Source organism: Epinephelus moara, chromosome 15, assembly GCF_006386435.1.
Source record: "Epinephelus moara isolate mb chromosome 15, YSFRI_EMoa_1.0, whole genome shotgun sequence".
Classification (NCBI taxonomy): Eukaryota; Metazoa; Chordata; class Actinopteri; order Perciformes; family Serranidae; genus Epinephelus; species Epinephelus moara.
The window spans coordinates 14,773,414-14,794,785 of NC_065520.1; the positions used below are offsets into that span (position 1 = coordinate 14,773,414).

Sequence of the window (21,372 nt, forward strand, 5' to 3'; positions counted from 1 at the left end):
ACATTTTGCATTATCAGAGGGCACCTTGCAATATAACGCAATCCTATCAAACAAGATCTTAATGTGTAATTTTGTACCCACGTCCGTCCTGGTTATTAATAGGCTGCTTGTATTGTTCAATAGATGACGAGGGAGGGAGAGGAGGAGGGAGGCACAGAGCGAAAGAGAGAGACACACAGCGCGAGCTCACAGCTGATTTCCTGCAACATGTAGATGAAGGACGGAGCAGGACACCGCTTCAACTTTCCAGTCCTCGTCTGTCCTCACTCACCGGACACACCGACGGAACTATCAGCTCTCCAGCAGAGCGCGCGACACAAACGCAGCCTCATTTACATGCGTACCAAAATAGTAACTTGTAAAAGCACAGCAGCACAGCAGGAAGCAGCTGGGTCCGCCGAGGAGGGTATTATTACCGCATTTCAGCGCCGGTAGTCGTTAAACAAAGCGGGACAGAGACACCGCAGGGATGATGAGAGGCTCCGCTGCTCCGGTGGTGGAGCGGCCCGGGCTGGAGGACGTAGCCGAGGAGGAGGACGTGTTCGCCGCGGAGGGAAGCTCCAGGAGCACGCTGGAGCCCTGCAGCTGTCAGGTGTGTGTGGGTGTGGGTGTGTGTGTGTGGGTGGGTGTTTACTGGCCTGTAAAACTGGGTGCTTCCTCTTTTCTACTTTCACCCAGCACTATCAGAACTCACCTATAATCAGAAAATAATTCAATATTCTCAGTGGAACACCAAAATGTGTGTGACTGTTTCCTTCAGGTACCTGGGGAGCACAGCATGGAGGGGGCAGAGGAAGAGGAGGGACAGCTGTCAGTGTCCCAGATGGAGGCAGAGTTTCTCCAGCTGACCCTCAGGAAGCAGGTGTCCTACAGGTAGGGAGCACCAAACAACACAAAAAAGTGGAATGCGACCCACTTCCTGCTAACCTGTTCGACCTGAATGCAGCACTCTAGCCCTTCCCTGACTTGTTACTGGAGGTCACATGGTGCTGTGTCTGTGTTTGTGGGAAAAATAACTGTTAAAGGTGCTGTGTCACATGTTTGTGTGTGTATTCAAAGTGAAAAGGTTAAGATCAGGTCCATCCCTGAGATCAGACCTTAAGCTCTGTAACACTTCCTGACACAAACATCATCTAACATCCATTTTTGTACATATCCAATTGTTGACTATAGCTTACTTGTAACGGGATACTGTAAAGGTAGATTTATTGGTCGAGGAAGGGGATGAAGAGTTGGAGTTGGATGGAGTCGTGGTTATGAAGCCGGGGGCTGGCGTCTCAATGAGCTCCATGCTTCGTAATCCCCCAGGGCTCATATCTGGGACCATCTCGTTGTGACCCACTTGGCTCTCTTGCTGAGGAAGAAGAAAGGAAAAGAACAGGGTTTCGGGGGTAGAGTCTTGAGAACTGAGACAAACAGAAGAGAAAGGCTCAGACACACTTAGGTTACAGCAGGTGATTGAACTGATGAGGCGTAGGTGCAGGTGATTTGAATTAGTGGGAGAGAGAAGCGTGGTCTTGTTCCTGAACCTTAGGTTTATTACGGTAACTTCATAACCACCTGTTGGCATAGCTTGTTGAGAAGGGGGCTAAATAATACTCCAAAGTCAGGCTATATTTCGGTGAGGGAACAACCGACATGACCATTTCATAAGGGGTCCCTTGACCTCTCACCTCAAGATATCTGAATAACACTGGGTTCTATCCCACTGGACTCCCTTAAACTCGAAAAGGTTTGTTCCTAGTAAATGTTTTCTGACTTACAATCAATGTACTTCTTTAAATTAAAGCTGTGGATTTGCGTTTTTAAGGACCAAACAACCAGTCTATTTGAAAAACAATGAATCACTAAACACATGTAGATACAGATACATATTAAACTGTCCAGGTATTAGTCCATGCATATCAGACAGTTAGTGTTAACCAAATATAAGTATTTGATTCCTTTACTCCAAACTGATGTAGTTGCCAGCTGGCACTGGACGTCAGTATGATGTCAGAAAGACAATGGAGTCTTACGTTGGACAGATGTTAAATTTCAGTTGGAATGAAAATAGGGGTAATGATATTTTAAATGTCTAATGAGATTAGGATTTAATGTTGTGTGGATGTAATGACATTCGCAGTCGCTGGGTTTTGTTCGTCACACCTTATGACCAGTGTTGGGGGTGATGCGTCACTGAAGTACCCACAAAGTCCAAGTCCATTTTAATGGCCATGTGTCCCACATTTTGTTGATCGACTTTTCCAACAAATATTTAGATTCTTTCTTGAAGTATTCAGGATTAAATCAAATTTCTGATTCAGTGTTTTAACGAAAATCTTTTAACTGTTTTGACCCTTTACTGCTCCTGTTATTTGAAAGCATGACTTCTCAGTCAGGTGGCAGATAGGCATATTTACTGCAATAACAAACTGTTCCCTCAAATGCAGCTTAAAGGTTTGACATCAGGAGTATTCATGATGTTGTCTTGGTTTTGTCTCTGTCTTTGGTGCTAGTGGTTAACTTTTTTGAAAATACAGTTATATTCCACCAGCTATGCAGTCTGTCTGCATATGTAACCCACCATGACAAACAATCCCTATTATTATTATTCAGACCGCACATTGTTCAACTAGCAAAGAAAAAAAGCAGTGTGACTGCCAACACTCACTATTCAGTGGTAAATGTCACTGTGTACGCTCTGCCTCTAAACCCAGCAGGCCACCAGTGTTGTTTGTCGTTGATACTTGGGTGTTTTTATGCCTCTGTGCTGGTAATAGCTGTGGCCGGAGGCATTGTGTGTACAGGTTGTCTGTCCGTTTGTCCCATCCTTGTGAACACGATATCTAAAGAACACCTCAAGGGAATTTCTTTAAATTTGGCACAGACTTCCACTTGGACTTGACGATGAACTGATTCGATTTTGGTGGTCAAAGGTCAAGTCTATGTCACCTCATCTCATCCTTGTGAACATGATATCTCAAGAATAAACTGATTAGAATTTTGTGGTTGGTGGTCAAAGGTCAAGGTCAGTGTGACCTTGCATCTGTCTCATTCTCGTGAACACGATATCTTAAGCACACCTTAAGGGCATTTCTTTAAGTTTGACACAAACATCCACTTGGATTGAAGAATAAACTGATTAGAATTTTGTGGTTGGTGGTCAAAGGTCAAGTCTATGTCACCTCATCTGTCCCATCCTTGTGAACACAATATCTAAAGAACACCTCAAGGGAATTTCTTTAAATTTGGCACAGACTTCCACTTGGACTCGATGATGAACTGATTAGATTTTGGTGGTCAAAGGTCAAGTCTATGTCACCTCGTCTGTCTCATCCTTGTGAACATGATATCTCATGAACACCTTGATGGAATTTCTTAAAATGTGGCACAAACGTTCACTTGGACTAGGCAATGAAAACTGATTAGAATTTTGTGGTTGAAGGTCAAAGGTCAAGGTCAGTGTGATCTTACAAAATATGTTTTTGGCCATAACTCATGAATTCATATGCTAATTATGACAAAACTACACACATGTCTAATAGGATAAAATAGTGAAGTGATGACATTTAATATCCAAAAAGTCAAAGGTCAACTTCACTGTGACATCATAATGTTCTGCATAAAACAATTTTCTGGCCATTATGCAGTGTCATATTTCAGGAACAGAAGAGGAGACTTGGTCAGATATTGAATTGGTGACACTAATCTTTGGTGTTCACCTTGAAACTGTGCTGATCGTATGTACATTAAACCTTACATATCCATCCATCCATTTTCATCTGCTTATCCGGAGTTGGGTTGCCTTGGAGGATCCTGATCAGATGCCCGAACCACCTCAACTGACCCCTTTCGACGTGAAGGAGCAGTGGCTCTACTCCGAGCTCCCTCTGGATGTCCGAGCTCCTCACCCCATCTCTAAGGCTGAGCCCAGACACCCCACAGAGGAAACTCATTCCGGCTGCTTGTATCCACAGTCTCATTCTTTCGGTCACTACCCAGAGTTCATAACCAAAGGTGAGGGTTGGGACATAGATGAAAGTAAATTGAAAGCTTTGCCTTCTGGCTCAGCTCCCTCTTCTCCACAACGGCTGCATCACTGCAGAAGCCACACCAAACCGCCGATCCACCTCACGCTCCATTCTACCCTCACTCATGAACAAGACCCCGAGATACTTGAACTCCCTTGCTTAAGGCAGTAACTCTCCCCAAACCCGGAGAGGGCAATCCACCAGTTTCCGCTGAACCTTACATATGCCAACATAAAAATCCCCCTTTATTTTAGTTGCTTCCCTCGGGGAGACTTCTTTACCCATATCAACCAAAACATCTCCATGTCAGCTGTGCAGCTCTGTTTGTTGACGAAGACAACATGATGGAAGTTGGACCTCTTGATGTGATTTGTTTTTGTCGATAAATATAACTTTATTGGGCCCATACTTGGCAGAGGTGTTCTCTGAAAGGCTGAATGTCGACAGAGGGGCAACAAACTTCAAACATTCAACAAAAGAAGTCGGTGAAACAAAGCTGTCCATCTTGGTGTTGAGTTACTCTCTAAATAATTCAGTCTCTGTGTGTATTCATTGAAGGTTTGTATGTCTGTGACAACAAGGAATCATAAAACATCCAAGCTCAGTAGGGTTTGTCTGGAGCAGCGAGAGGACAGCTGTTGAGGCAGAGGCCTGTTTACAGAGGAGGAGGAGGAGGAGGAGGGCCTACAATCAGATTAGAGACTATCACACGCCAACTGTTTCTAAGGCAACAGACAGGCCAATGTTTCATTCATGGAGAAAGCAACGACAACACCATTAACACTGCCAATACAGTGGGATGTAAGGTCAAAGTGTCCTGAAAACATACAGCAGGAACAGTTGGTTAAATCTATTTCAGATTATATCCTTCAACTGGCTGCCAGACCAACTGATTTCATCACAGGGGCTGCTGGGAAATTAATTGTTGAGGTGAGAGGAGTTGAAAGTATTTGGCTAGGATCCAGTACTGAGCTATAAGGATTCCACTTCAGTTTCTCAGTCAGTTTGGAAACGTGTCCATTACCTGGTGAAAACAACACAGCAAAACTCCCTGGTTGCTTTTAAAGGACTTCATATGGTGACAGAGTAATGTGCTACTTAGTAAGCCCTTTTATGAAATTTGAAAAGTGGCTTTGAAGAGAACATGAGTTATGTTATATTGATGATATTTCGCTGCTTTACCTTGCCATCAGACAGTGATTTTTGATGGAGAATTAAAGCCGTTTTATTGCTTTTTTAAAGCCAGACTCCATTGAGAAAAACAGTAATTTAACGTCACTGAACACAGGAGCTGCTGGTCTACTGCTGCCTCAATATGGTAGGTTGTTTGTGTTATTCTGTGACTCTGGCATTTAAAAGGGTTAATTTGGATTCACCGAAGTCACACAATAACACAAACTAACTAACTTATGGAGGCAGCGGTAGACCAGCAGCTCCTGTGATCAGCAAGCTAAAATTGCTGTTTTTGTCAATGGAGTCTGGTGGCTTTCACAAAAACATAAATAACGGCGTTAGTTCCCTGTCAAAAAAGTGCCGTCTAATGGCAAGGTAAAGCAGTGAAAATACTCTAAATATAGCATACACTTAAACTGTTATTGATTTTTTTTAGGTGGCTAAAATATGTTTTGTTGCTGGCCCCCATCCACAGCAGTACATTGCTTAGCCTCTGTGTCGGGACACCTGCCTGCTTCTCCAAACTGGAGGAGTGCCGACTTAAATCTACTGTATGTAATACACTGACTATGGATCAGGAACTCATACAACCCTACTTCAAAAAATCCGAACTATGCCTTTAAATCTGTTCAGCAGTTCTTCCCAGGCTTGCAACGTGCCCAACAAGAACTCAGAAACACGACAAAAGACACTGGTGGCAGATTCTGCACTGTAGGCAAACTTTCTCCTCCAGTCAAAAATATGTTTTTTATCTTGCTCCTCCATTGTACAGAATGATGTACGCACAGTGTGTTTTCACATTTCTCTGCTGGAGTTGGAAAAGTTTCTCCGTGCTCACATTAAATCTCAGTTTAACCAATGGATCTAGCAGCAGGGTTCGGAGATTATGCCTCATGCTGGCTGTAACATGGCAGTTACTCTTTTTTAATGTCGCCTCTGTACAGTTGAGAGGAAGAGGCAAAATGATATTAAAGAAAATGTGGTTGATTCGTGCTTTCTAGAATAACATTATAAAAACAGCGTGGGATTTTGAGTCCGGCCTCTAGCTGCAGGCTATAATAAAAACAATGAAAGACACTTTTAATACCTGGAAAGTGTATTTGTGAAAAGCCTATTTGATACTGAAGATGAATGCATGCCAAGCACTGAATGTGATCTTACATAATGTGTACTGATCTCCTCCTGCTCTACCTCAGATGTTTAATTAGTGTTTTGTGCTTCACTCTTTTAAACGTCGCCGCTGATGTTTGGTTTCAGGTGTAACATTTCAGTAAGGACGGATGTTTTCTATCACCGTGCACGAGGTCAGATAGTGAGACATGGCGAAGCTGTTCATCAGCCAGCTTCTTATGTCACTGCCAGCATGAGACATAATCTCAGCATAATTTAGTATAATCAGTAATCCAGATGGGATTGTGTGTGCGTGCTGTTTGTGTGTTAGTGGTGGGGGTGGGGCAGGCTGGTCCGGCTGTCAATTCTCCTGACTCACCACAGGAGTTATGTAACTGTCAGTGTCTGTGTCTGTGGCACTGCCACACTGTGTGTATGTGTGGGTGTGCGTACATTATCTTGTGGGAACTGCCTTTTTTCAGACCAGGTAACATACTGTATGTTTATCAGGAAGTTGGAAGGTTTATAGAAAATATCAGCAGGGGTCGCCACAACCTTAAAGGAATAGTTCAGATTTTTTGGAATGGGGTTGTATGGGTTACTTATCCATAGACAGTGTGTTACATACAGTAGATGTCAGTTGGCACGCCCCCAGTTTGGAGAAGCAGGCTGGAGTACTGCTGTGAAAGCCAAGTAATGCACTGCTGTGGATGGGGTCCAGCAACAAAATGTATTTTAGCCACCTAAAAAAAATCAGTAACAGTTTTTTGGTTAAGTGTATGCTATATTTAGAGTATTTTCACAGCTTTGCCTTGCCATTAGACTTTTTCGACAGGGAACTGAAGCCGTTATTTATGCTCTTGTCAAAGCCACCAGACTCCATTGACAAAAGCAGTAATTTTATCTCGTTGAACATGTGAGCTGCTGGTCTGCTGTTGCTCTGATTAGTTAGTTTGTTTGTGTAAATGTGTGACTTTGGCGAATCCAAACTAACCCTTTAAAATGCCGAAGTCACAGAGTTAAACAAACAACCCACCATTTTGAAGCAGTAATAGACCAGCAGCTCCTGTGTTCAGTGATCTTAAATTACTGTTTTTCTCAATGGAGTCTGGCTTTGAAGAGAGCGATATAACAGCTTCAATTCCCCATCAAAAATCACTGTCTGATGGCAAGGTAAAGCGGTTATTAACAGTTATTGATTGTTTTTGGTGGCTAAAATATGTTTTGTTGCTGGACCCCATCCACAGCAGTACATTGCTAAGCTTCCATGTCGGACTCCAGCCTGCTTCTCCAAACTGGGGGTGTGCTGACTGGTATCTACTGTATGTAATACACTGACTATGGATAAGTACCCCATACAACCCCACTGAAAAAAAAATCAAACTACCCCTTTAAAGCAGGGAAACTTGAAGAACCAGTAGCTTCAGAGGAACATTGTGACATTTGTCGAAAATTCTGGCCAACTTGCAGTTTTAGATCATTATCTCTGTGACATAAACACCACTGGTTTCAACTTTCTGCATGACCTCCCTACTCTGTGCTGTCATCTGATGCTACAGACACTCTTATCTGATCCCAATTCCCAGCCTGTTTTTCGCAGTATCAGTGATTTGCTTAATGTGTCGTTGAATATGCAGGAGGCAGTGGCTGTGCTTGGAGGTGTGAGTACCTCAGAGACATGCTGTTGGACGTGCTGTGACATGATGATCACTTTCGCTGCTGCTGGCTGATCAACAGAGACTCTTTCACGTTCACTGTGGTTTCTTGTCGTCAAGCAGCGTGACTGTGAAGTCTAAGAGTGAGTCAGGAACCATGTTGTTAGCAGATGTGAGGGATACGTCAGTTGTTTCTCACAAGTTGGCCTCTTGCACTTCGCACAATCTGTTGAAAAAATCTTTGCAGCAGTGTGGGGAATTTCTCATTCATAGTCTCATCTGCTTCTATTTGCCTCAGCTTTTCTAGGGCATCGTCGAGGGGTACACTTGATGCACATATGAAACCTAAACCTAAAGTGTTCTGATCGGCAGTCTTGACGCCCAGCTCCCTCAGAATTCAGTTGATCAATTTTCATACAAGTACAGCCTCGACTCTCAAGAAGGTATGCGATTGGCAACCATGTTATGACCTTGCCAAATCAGTCTCAGCAAAGTCGTCTCTGCACAACTTCTTTGCTTCCTCCTGTGGCTGTAGGCATCATGTTCTCAGGTTGTCTGTCCGCCCATCTGTCCCATTCTCTTGAACGCAATATCTCAAGAGTTTCTTCAGATTTGGCACAAACGTCCTCTTGTACTCAAGGATGAACAGATCAGACTTTGGTGGTTAAAGGTCAAAGGTAACTGTGACCTCATCTGTATCATTCTTGTGACCGTGATATCACACCAAGGCCTTGAGGGAACTTCCTCAAATTTGGTGCAAATGACCACTTGGACTCAAGGATGAATTGATTAGTGTTTGGTTGTCAAAGGTCAAGGTCTCTGTGAGCTTGTGAACCTGATATCTCAAGGACGCCTCGAGGGAATTTCAGCAAATTTGGCACAAGCATGGTGCGTCGGTAGCGTAGTGGTTAGTGCCGGCGCCCCATGTACAGAGGCGATGCCTCGCTGCAGTGGTTGCAGGTTCAACTCCGGCTTGCAACCCTTTGCTGCATGTCAACCCCCACTCTCTCTCTCACCCAATTTCAATCTGTCCTGTCCATTAAAGGCAAAAAGCCCAAAAAATAATCTTTACAAAAAAAAAAAAAAATAATTTGGCACTTGGACTCAGCAATGAACTTATTAGACTTTTGTAGTCAAAGGTCAAGGTCTCTGTGACCTTGCTTCAGTCTCGTTCTTATCAACGCAATATCTTTAGAACCCCTTGAGGGAGTATCCACTTCTACTCAAGTTTGAGCTAATTAATATTTAGTAGTCAAAGGTCAAGGTCACTGTGACCTCACAAAATTTGTGTTTGGCCATAACTCAAGAATTCATATGCTGATTATGACAAAATTTCACACAAATGTCTAACAGGATGAAATGATGAAGTGATGACATTTAATATCCAAAAGGTCAAAGGTCAGCTTCGATGTGACATCATAATGTTCTGCATAAAATACTTTTCTAGCCATTATTCAATGACATACCTCACAAACAGAAACTGTGCTGATTGTATAGATCTTCTGTGCTGCCGGGTTGAAGGTGTGCGTGAAGCATCCATATTTTAGAGTTTTTAGCTTCTTTGCAGCAACATCCATATTTGAAGCATTGTCAACTGTCATGGCTACATATGAGTCTGGACAGACATGGATGTAAACTGTAACTTGACCGGTTTGCAGAGGCATACAACCATGAGGTTGCAATTCTAGTTGTTTTTCGGAGACCTTAGACATTGGATTATGTCTTCCAGACATTTTTCTGACACAGCTTCATTCTCTGGGGGACTTTATCTTGACGAGTATGCATGTCTTGTATAAACTTGGATTTTGTTGTGAGCTGAAATAAATGCGGGCCTTTAACAGACTGTCCTTGATGCACTTGGTGTCGTCAGTGCTTTTGTCCTCACAACTCTTCTTGGCAGGCACATGGCTCAGGAACATTGTTTGCCGCACGTATCCTTTGCTGGCTTTTCGTCTTGTTAGAGGAATCTGCTACAGACCGAGACCACTTAGTGAGTGCCAGAAGGGCCTGTGCAAAGGGGTGTTTATGACTAACACGTGAATGATGATGTAAACCAACAAGTCTATCTCAATCAGAAGTGACTTCACTCAGAGTCAACAATGATTGATTGCACAGTGCACAATAAAGATGGAAATAGTGGAAAGTTCTTTGGTGATTAGACCCTGACATGCGTCTGTTTGACCTGAAATGACAGCAGCAGAGAGAACGACTTTAAAATCTGACAGTAACAAGATGATTGTTTTCGGGAGAGTGTAGCAACATCTGGTTGGATTAACTCAGAGTGACGCCCAGTCAGCTGATAGAGTAGAAGCCGGAGAGTGAGGCAGAGAGATTTGTGAATGAACGAGTATAAAGAGTCTCCCTGACTGACCCTCTGCTAAGCTTCATATAGCAGACAGCAGCTTTCAGACCTGGTCGTTGGTCAAATGGCCATGGGAGAGGCTCATTTTCCAGTCTGTTGTATGTCCTGGGATCATTTTAGTTAATCTTTATCCAGTAGGAGTTGCTTTGTTTGGACCCACCCTGTAGATTTCTAGATTTCCAGTTAACCAGCTCGTGATCCTTGAAGGTCCTAGATATCATTTCTGGGTCTCAACAAACAAGAAGGAAGGGTTTTGCCCCCTGGGTACAAGTGATGGCAAGAATTAGTGACTCTGATTGTCTAATCTTTCACAGTGACCATTTTAAACCACAGAATCGTCATATAGTCCGATCCTGGCTTTCGATGCCACCTTCTCTATCACTCCCAAGTGAGTAATATGAGACAATTAGCCCCTAGGTACTGAGATGTAAAAGGTCCCACGACCTCTCCTACACAGGACTAGAGACACACAAAGACTTCACAGTCATTTTGTCTCTCTTTGAGGTAATTTTGTTTTTTGTGTCTTTTTTTGGGTGTTTGTGTCTCTTAGAGGTCACTTTGTTTCCCTTTTTTAGTTGGTTTGCCCCTTTTTGTAGTTGTTTTGTGTCTCTTTTTCTTTTAGGTAATTCTGTATCTTTTCACTGTTTTGTGTTTCTGTGTAGTCATTTTGTGTCTAATGGGGGAAATTTAGTGTTTTTTCTTGGTCATTTGTGTCTTTTTCTAGTCATATGTCTCTTTAAAGTAATTTAGAGGTTTTCTTGAGGTAATTTCGTCTTTTTTGGACATTTCGTTTGTCTTTTCGGTTGTTTTGCCCCTTTTTGCAGTTGTTTTGTGTCTCTTAGAGGTTATTTTGTGTGTTTTTTTGGGTAATTTTGTGCCTTTTTTTGGACATTTTGTGTCTCTTTGTATTCATTTGTATATCTTTTTGGTTGGGATGCCCCTTCTCGCAAATCTTTTGTGTCTCTTTGACGTAATTTTACATTTTTTATGTAATTTTTTCTCTTTTTTGGTTGTTTTGTGTTTCCTTGAGGTTATTTGTTACCTATTTTGGTTGTTTTGCCCCTTTTTGTGTATTGTTTATTAAATGAATCCCCATTAGCTGATGCCTTGGCGACCGCTAGTCTTCCGGGGGTTTGTAGTAGTTTTGTGTCTCTTAGAGGTATTTTGAGTCTTTTGGGGGGTAATTTTATGTATTTTTTGGACATTTTGTGTCAGTTTTTAGTCAATTTGTATCTCTTTTTAGTTGGGTTTCCCCTTTTTGCATATCATTTGTGTCTCGTTGAGGTAATTTTATGCTTTTGGGGTAATTTCATTGTGTTTTTTTGTGGCTTCGTTGTCATTTTGTGTTTCTTTTAGGTAATTTTGTGTGTTTTTTTTTAAGTAATTGTATGTCTTTATGTTATTTTTTGTTTCTTTGAAGCCTTTTTATGTCTCTTTCTGTCTGTGTTGTCCCTTTTTGTGGTCATTTCGTATCTTTTTTAAGTCATCTAGTTCTTTTATTTGACATTTTGTCTTTCTTTGTAGTCAATTGTATCTCTTTCCTTTGGTTTTGTCCCTTTTGCAGTTATTTTGTGTCTCTGCAGTTCCTTCCCATCTCTCTGTTGTCTTTTTGTGTCTCTTCCTGGTCTGTACATGTTATTTTGAGTTACATTTTGTAGGTGAAGGCCAGGGGGCCCTGACACTTTGGGCCCCTGGGTCTGTGCCTGGTAGGCCCGTTCAGTAATCCATCATGATCACTCCTGGACCAGCTTTACGTGACAAGACTACAGGTGCTGTTTGCACAAAATGTATCAAGGTCTGTCTGGTATTTGTAATCACACATGAGCAATGGTTATCAGTGACAATAGAGCGTGCAGATGGAACACAGACCTGCTGCCTCCAGACGGCTGTAAAGGCAGTTAATTAGCTGAAAGGGAGAGACTTCATACATGTTGTGTTGTTGCAGCTGACAGATGCTGATAAGAATCAGACATCAAGCGCCGTCTTCCTGGCAGTAACAACACTAATTGGAATACAATTGTGTTTATTCTGTATAATTAGATGTGTCTGCTGTTTGAAGGATGTATAATGGAAGTAGACCAACATTATAACAAAAGGCTTGTGTCAGATTTGTGATGGTTACTCATGCACTCAGCCTCGACACCGTGCTCGCAGTGTGTTTCTTGCTTGTAAGTGACACAGGGTTGTGTCCTTACCAGTTGTGTCTTGTGCTACCTTCCGAACAAAATGTTCGCCTCTAAACAATAAATAAAATCTAATCGTCAGAGTGTAATCAGATAAGCACCTTTCATTTTGGCCACTGCATGAGCTTTTCTCTCGCACCTTTATTATTATTATCATGCCTGAAATGTCATCTTTGTACGCAAGCTATCTAATAACCTGAGGCTGTGTTTATGCAGACAACAGCGCTGCATGAAACGCCAAAGTCATTCATTTCAGGAGACCTTTGTGTGAGCACGGTGTATGCAGAGAGCTCCCGCAGGGTATCAAAGAAAAACACATAGGGTTGCCATGGCCAAATGACGTTACGTACCATTAAGTTATGAAGATTAGGTTTATGCAAGTAAAGTAAGTTTAGGAAAGGAAACATGGTGATGACATACCTCAAAAAAACTTTTGGTTACGGTCCCAAACACTGGTCTCCTGGGGGATAGTCCTGTGTTTTTTGACCTGTCTACCACCCCAACGTGCCTCCTTACATGGACTCTCAGTCTTTATAGTACTTCTATCTTTACTTCTGTCAACGCATAGGTCAAGTGATTACAGCCTTCCCCCTTGCGTAGGGTATACACCAATTACAGGCTCAGTACCATGTGGGATATATATGAATTACTTGGTGTTATTATGTGCAGTTATGTGTGTTATATACAAATTACTCGCTCATGATTACGTGGGTTATATATGAGTTACTTACTCGTGATTATGTGGGTTATGTACGAGTTACTTGCTTATGATTACGTGGGTTATATACGAGTTAGTTGCTCATGATTACGTGGGTTATGTACGAGTTACTTGCTCGTGATTACGTGGGTTATGTACGAGTTACTTGCTCATGATTATGTGGGTTATTTACGAGTTACTTGCTCGTGATTACGGGGGTTATATACAGGTTACTTGCTTGTGATTACGTGGATTATGTACGAGTTACTTGCTCGTGATTACGTGGGTTATATATGAGTTACTTGCTCGTGATTACGTGGGTTATATACGAGTTACTTGCTCATGATTACGTGGGTTATATACAAGTTACTTGCTCGTGATTACGTGGGTTATATATGAGTTACTTGCTCGTGATTATGTGGGTTATATACAGGTTACTTGCTTGTGATTTCGTGGATTATGTACGAGTTAGTTGCTTGTGATTACGTGGGTTATATATGAGTTACTTGCTCGTGATTACGTGGTTTATATACAGGTTACTTGCTCGTGATTACGTGGGTTATGTACGAGTTAGTTGCTCGTGATTACGTTGATTATTTAGGAGTTACTTGCTCATAATTATGTTGGTTATGTACGAGTTACTTGCTCATGATTACGTGGGTTATATACGAGTTACTTGCTCATGATTACGTGGGTTATATATGAGTTACTTTCTCGTGATTACGTAGGTTATGTACGAGTTACTTGCTCATGATTACGTGGGTTATATATGAGTTACTTGCTCGTGATTACGTGGGTTATATACAGGTTACTTGCTCGTGATTACGTAGGTTATGTACGAGTTACTTGCTCGTGATTACGTGGGTTATATACAGGTTACTTGCTCGTGATTACGTGGGTTATGTACGAGTTACTTGCTCGTGATTACAGGTTACTTGCTCGTGATTACGTGGGTTATGTACGAGTTACTTGCTCGTGATTATGTGGGTTATATACAGGTTACTTGCTTGTGATTACGTGGGTTATGTACGAGTTACTTGCTCGTGATTACGTGGGTTATATACAGGTTACTTGCTTGTGATTACGTGGGTTATGTACGAGTTACTTGCTCATGATGATGTGGATTATATACGAGTTACTTGCTCATGATTACGTGCGTTATATACGAGTTACTTGCTCATGATTACGTGGGTTATATACTTGTTACTTGCTCGTGATTACGGGGGTTATATATGAGTTACTTGCTCATGATTACGTGGGTTTTATACGAGTTACTTGCTCGTGATTACGTGGGTTATGTACGAGTTACTTGCTCATGATTACGTGGGTTATATACGAGTTACTTGCTTGTGATTACGTGGGTTATGTACGAGTTAGTTGCTCGTGATTACGTTGATTATTTAGGAGTTACTTGCTCATGATTACGTGGGTTATGCACGAGTTACTTGCTCGTGATTACGTGGGTTATATACAGGTTACTTGCATGTGATTACGTGGGTTATGTACGAGTTACTTGCTCATGATTATGTGGGTTATATACGAGTTACTTGCTCATGATTACGTGCGTTATATACGAGTTATTTGCTCGTGATTACGTGGGTTATATACGAGTTACTTGCTCGTGATTACGTGGGTTATATACGAGTTACTTGCTCGTGATTACAGGGGTTATATATGAGTTACTTGCTCATGATTACGTGGGTTATATACGAGTTACTTGCTCGTGATTACGTGGGTTATGTACGAGTTAGTTGCTCGTGATTACGTGGATTATTTAGGAGTTACTTGCTCGTGATTACGTGGGTTATATACAAATTACTTGCTTGTGATTACGTGGGTTATGTACGAGTTACTTGCTCGTGATTACGTGGGTTATATACGAGTTACTTGCTCGTGATTACGTTGATTAGTTAGGAGTTACTTGCTCATGATTATGTGGGTTATGCACGAGTTACTTGCTCGTGATTACGTGGGTTATATACAAATTACTTGCTTGTGATTACGTGGGTTATGTACGAGTTAGTTGCTTGTGATTACATTGATTATTTAGGAGTTACTTGCTCATGATTACGTGGGTTATATACAAATTACTTGCTTGTGATTACGTGGGTTATGTACAAATTACTTGCTTGTGATTACGTGGGTTATGTACGAGTAAGTTGCTTGTGATTACGTTGATTATTTAGGAGTTACTTGCTCATGATTACCTGGGTTATATACAAATTACTTGCTTGTGATTACGTGGGTTATGTACGAGTTAGTTGCTCGTGATTACGTTGATTATTTAGGAGTTACTTGCTCATGATTACGTGGGTTATATATGAGTTACTTGCTCGTGATTACGTGGGTTATATACGAGTTACTTGCTCATGATTACCTGGGTTATATATAAATTACTTGCTTGTGATTACGTGGGTTATATACAAATTACTTGCTTGTGATTGCGTGGGATATATATGAATTGTGGTGCATAACTTTTAGTAGGTATATGTATGATCAGTTCATGAGAACAGCCTATGACTTTTTAACCTCTGTGCAGTAAAGCTCTTTGCAGATCTGTCAGTAAAACTGGACTTCCTGTCCTCTTTTTCATTGTCTCACTGCTGCTTGGAACAACATGGATCCACCAGAGCAGGGCATTATCTTCTTCATTGCAGTGCTGATTTCAATCTGAGGGTGTGGTAACACACTGACTGCCAAGAAACTTGCTCAGCACACTCATGATAAACAGTGAAGTAGGGCGAAACAGGATCGGAAAAGTCATCTTTTTTGACCAATATTTCGATTGTGATTCATGATACAGTTTTTTAAAGAAGATGCTTATCTTCCTCTGCCGTCTTCCTTAGCCATAATATTCACTATATACTGTAGAAGCATAAATAGACTTGCATTTGTATTGCCCTTTTTTAGTCTTCTGACCACTCAAATCTGGGTCGTGAGGAGCTGCAGTGTTTATTCAGAGACAAACTGAAAGCTTTACTGTCATATACTGCCACTTTACAGCTTTAATTTCCTCCCTTCTCACACCTTATCTGCTCAGAGATCATCCACCATCACTCTCTGTCTCTTTTTTTCTCTTGAACACACACACATTAGGCATATATGCTACTCATTATACATCATATTTAATCCTGGCCTTGGCTGACGCTTGGTCAGTGGTTTTTGGTGTCAGATACAGGCACTAAGAGGCATTTTTTGACATTTGGAGCAACTGCCGTAGTATAAGGAGCAAGAAAGTCCACATAGGGCCGACATGAGGGGAGGTGGATGGGTTTCACCCGGGAGACCACTGCTAGTTTCCTTTGTGAAACCAAAAGTCAGTCTTCCTTGTTGCATTAGTAACAAACGTAGTTATTTTAAGCCAAACCATGATGTGTTCTTCAAACCTAACCACATGCTTTCGTTGCCCCAACCAAAGGAAGTATACCTAAAAACATTTTACGAACGTTCAAAGTTTATTTTGAAAGGAGCTGCAAGCATTTTATAAGCAGAAATTGTACATTTTCCATGAGAATGATAGTTTATTTTGAAAAAACACAACACATGTAATGAGTGTAAGTTGACACGCCGTCCTTGAACACCCAAAACTGACATTGGAGCAACACATTCGCAGTCACATATCGGTGTTTGGTCATGGACTTCCCACACAGACATATAACGTTGGTTGGGTTTAGAAAAAGGAACAGAATTTGGCTTTGCAGTCATACAGGAAGCAAACACTGGCCTCCTGGGTGAAAGTCCATGGTTGTTGGACCCATCTAACACCCTTCTTGCCTGCCCTACTTGGACTTTCATTGCCTTAACTGTGGTTGATGTCCTGTGGCGTTCCCCCTGATGCTGCCCGGTGCAGTTAAACAATAATGGTGACCGGCTGAATATCATGCCAACTTTTTTCTAACACCAAAAGTCACTGCCCAAGTGTTGGGTTACGACGACTTCGCAGTGAGACCGGGTTGGTTGGAGGGGTACCTAGAGTGTCACAGTGTCACCAGGCGTTGGTGTTTGATGAATTGGCAGAGAATGATATGTGTTACTTCAATAACTCCATGGTCTTTCCTCTAGTTCCACCCTCAGTGTGTGGTCATTTTTCCTCCACCTCAGACAAGACTACTGATGATCATATTGACAATCATGATTGACAAATGTTAAATGAATATTAACTTGACCAGCTGAGGGAGTGGGAGGGAAAAAACAATGCCCCTGTCGCCTTGAGCCAAAAAGTTGCATAATGTAGCAACAACAGTACACCAGATGGAAGCAAACACAGATGGCGGAGATAAAAAGCAAAAGGACAGATGGGAGCGCGGGGCCCACCAGTCCAAAGCTGCCTCGACTCCTTCTCCTCGCAGGACTCTGTCGTGTTCAGCGTGCATGTTGTTTGTCTTTCCTTGTGAATGAAGATGAGGTCGCTCACTCGGGCCGACTGCTATGATGAAGGTCACCACTGTTGTGAAAACCCACGTTCCTCTTATCACTGTAGAAGATCATATCTCTCTGCATGCAATGCATCCTGTAGAACTAGATAGATACAACAGTTGTCTCAGATGAGTTATTTATGGTCTCAAAGTTTGAGATTTTGAACTTTTCAAATGATGATCAGTGTGTTTGTGCTCGTAAATCAGCCTTTAAACCTGTTTGTAAATATGTAGAAATGATTTCTAGCTGTGGAAAAAGTTAGGTCTAAATGAGATATCATCGCTTTCTACAACCTGTCACCCTGATTCCAATTTCTGATATCTGTACGAGCCTAATTAAATTAGTTCAAAGACATGATGATCACCTGAGGCCAGCGTTTTCACTTGTACACATGTACTAAAATATAATTGGCAGAGTGCCATGAATGCACCGGGCACCGGAGGATGAATCCTTTTAATTTTGATAATGAGCTTTCCTCTGGTGCCCTCGTTTGACTTGAATCTCATCTTTGCACACAAGATGTTTCATAAGTAAATAATACGCCGAGCGCAGTCACAGTCTGTTTGCTGTACACGCTCTGTGAAACAATAAACAGTACAACCAGGTAAATGTCACTCAGTCAGGCCTCTGTTTATGTTTTGAGGCTCAACTGACATTTGCCGCTACATTTCAGATGATCTAAAAGAAAAAGCTTTGAATGTCTCTTCACAGTGAATGCATCACATTATCCATCAGCAGCTGGTCACATGCAGTTAAAGCCTTGTACTTCTTCCCTGCCACAGTACTGCTTCTATTGTTGGTTATCAACTGAAAACAACAACCAGTAAGTATTATGTGTCAGTGCAGGGTCGGATAGAGTAAGTAGGTTAATCAATGTCACTGATCACTGCTGTCACCCCACAGTGGAGAGTTATTAATAAACCATTATGTGTTTCTCTGCAAATAATTTCCAGGAAGTTACAATATGTAACTGTAATACTTCACAATGAATTACATTATTTTCACCTCACAGGCTTTTACTTTGACATTCAACCATATTCTGAATTAAATTGTGAAATTCATGCTAGTAAATATAGTAATTTTACAGCAAAGTACAGTAATTCCACGGTAGCATATTGTTAAATTACACAGCTGTGCATAAACTGAGGTTACAGTTGAATGTAGTCATTATACAGGAGTGTACTGCTAAATCACAGTAATTTGCAGGCATTAACTACTGTGATGTCACAATACACAACTGTCATTTCACACTAAATTACTGTAAAAATTACACAGCAGTTTACTGTGAAAGTGATGCAGCTAGTAGCCAGTAATTTACTGTAAATGTACAGTCAAATATTTTACAGTGGTATCTCGCTTCTCAGCTGTTTGTGTATTTAAATATATAGATAAATAAATAGTAATGCCACAATTAATGATACGATACGATATAATGGTATATGTTTCATCAAGCAACAGAATGTCTTAAATAGACGTATCCACCGTGACGTCACGTTAACTCCTGTTTTAAAGCCTTGAGTTTGGCATTTTAGCTTTAGCTGAGACGTAATTTACAGCTGAAAAAGATAATATATCGCAATTTATTTTATTGCAATACTCAGCTTATTGCAACACATTTAAAACTGCAATAATATCGTATCGTGACTTAAGAATCGTGGTAATGTCGTATCGGTGTATCGCTTCTAGTTTGGTTAGCACTTTGCATTTACAGCGATGGTTAACTGTGATAATGCTAATGCTAATTTTCGCTAGTGAAAAATAGGCTTATTAAAGGTAGGGTCTGGAGGATTTTCCAGTTGCTGTTTGTAAACACACATTCAAATTTGGCCCCTCCTATCAGGCTCAACTCTCCCGGGTGTAAGGAGCCCGGAGGTACGGAAGAAGGCTTCACAGAAGAGGTTCAGGCAAGGCTCGCGCTGGTGCACGCTCGGACACGCTCGGGCACGGCACCTGCGCTCTCTCATTGGCTGGGGAAATCTCCGCCTAGAAGCAGTCTGAGCTCACAAAAACATCAAAATACAGTTAAAGGGCAGGAGCTCTGCAAACAGAGTCACCACCACACATGAGTAGAAGCCCATATGTGATTATTGAGCAGGATTTCATTTGTATATGTCTATATTTTGTTTTGTTTGAAATTCCTCCAGATCCTACCTTTAAGCCACTAAAACAAAATGTACTAACCAGCACAACTGAATATTTGACTCGTAAGAGGATCTACTGCATTGGCTTCATTCAGGTTGCAGCTTTAGCTCCATAATAACTGATTGACAGGGTTGCTTCACATCGTGTTCTCTTTAGCACTGTTATACATAAAGCCAAGTACTAGATCATTATTTCATCACTATCTGCTGTGTAACCACGTTGTAAAAATTCATCCTGACTCACGAGTTTGGTTGGCACCAACGTGGCAGCATGAGCCCTTCCACAGATGGAGCTGACACAGTCAGCAGACAGGAGGTGCTGATCTGTACTGGTTATTCATCAGCCTCTCTCTTTGTCTTTTACATGCCCATCACTGTGAACACTCAGTCTGCCAGATCCTTCTGTCAAAATCAAATTAACATGACGAGACGATGCAGGCGTAAGCAAGGACTGCTCGGAGTGTAGTGAAATGGCAAATGGCTGCATTAATCTGACACTTAAATCTAAGTCTTTCTCTCGCCACAACTACCACTATCACATCATGGTCTTTGTAGTCGTTAGTGTGTTAAAACTCAAACTCATTCATTTTACAACAATCCTGCTCTGCTATGGTATGTTGAACATACTGTAGCAGGTATGTTGCGTGGTGAATTTAAATCTGTCCCTGTTGGACCGATGCAATCCTCCTACACCCCCTAACATCTCCAGTTTTGATCACAGCCAGCACCCATGGGTCCTCCTTAAGCTTGTAGTAGAACGTATCATACAGGTCCCACTTGGACTCCTTAACATAAAGAGTTATACATCAAACCATCTGTGAAACATCCTCATGTTGTGTTCACATACGCCACCCAGATCGCTCTCTGGGGGTTCAATACAGTGCACAACCTTTCCACTTTCTAAAGCCCAGTTCAGACCAAAGATTCGCAACGAGACAAAACCGTTTTAGAATGTTGCCGAGAAAAGTTGCAGTGGTGTGAACTGGCTGGTCTGGACTAGACTCAAGCCAGCTGATGGTGTCATCTGCAACTTAGCTGGTCAAATCGCCGGTAACTGGTTTTAGAATGTAAGGCACGTCACCTGTTTCAACAGCCAATCAGCTTGTAGTGAAGTCTGCTGGTCAAGTCACAATGACCGCAGACGGTGTGTTCACTTACTGCGGCAGGTACTCCATCCCTGCTGAGCCCTCTGTTTCAGTCCTCACAGTGTGCCGGACAGCCACAAAATAAACCTGAAAAGCTGCAAATCAGAACAGAAGTACAGAGAGTTCTTGCATAGTGATGATACACCATCTCATCTAGTTGCATTGGTGTGAATCGGCAGGTTTTTAGAACGTTGCAGAACGGTACATTTCAAGTAGTCGCCTGTTTCAGCTCGTCTTGTCATGAATCTTTGGTCTGAACTGGGCTTAATAGTGCTACCAGAAACTATCTGCTGAAAAGCCTTTAATACTCCAAAGGTTTCATCTAGAACCCATCCTAGGGGGTCTCTAAAAATAGTAATTGATGACCTTACTCATAGCAACACATACAAAGAATTCTTGAAGAACCTTTTCTTTAAAGGTATAATATGTAGTTTTTCCACATAAAAATGTCTAAAAACGACTAAACCAATATTATAT

General features: G+C 41.7%; 1 protein-coding gene across 1 annotated transcript in view; it reads left to right on the forward strand.

Annotated features, from left to right (window-relative positions):
• The first annotated feature begins 208 nt into the window (after window positions 1–208).
• LOC126401690 (diacylglycerol kinase zeta-like) overlaps window positions 209–21,372 on the forward strand; it is a 149,422-nt gene continuing 128,258 nt past the window's right edge. The window contains exons 1-2 of the mRNA XM_050063099.1: window positions 209–592; window positions 761–873. Of these exons, the coding sequence (XP_049919056.1) occupies window positions 470–592; window positions 761–873 (236 nt within the window). The 5' untranslated portion in view covers window positions 209–469. The remainder of the gene's footprint in view (window positions 593–760; window positions 874–21,372) is intronic.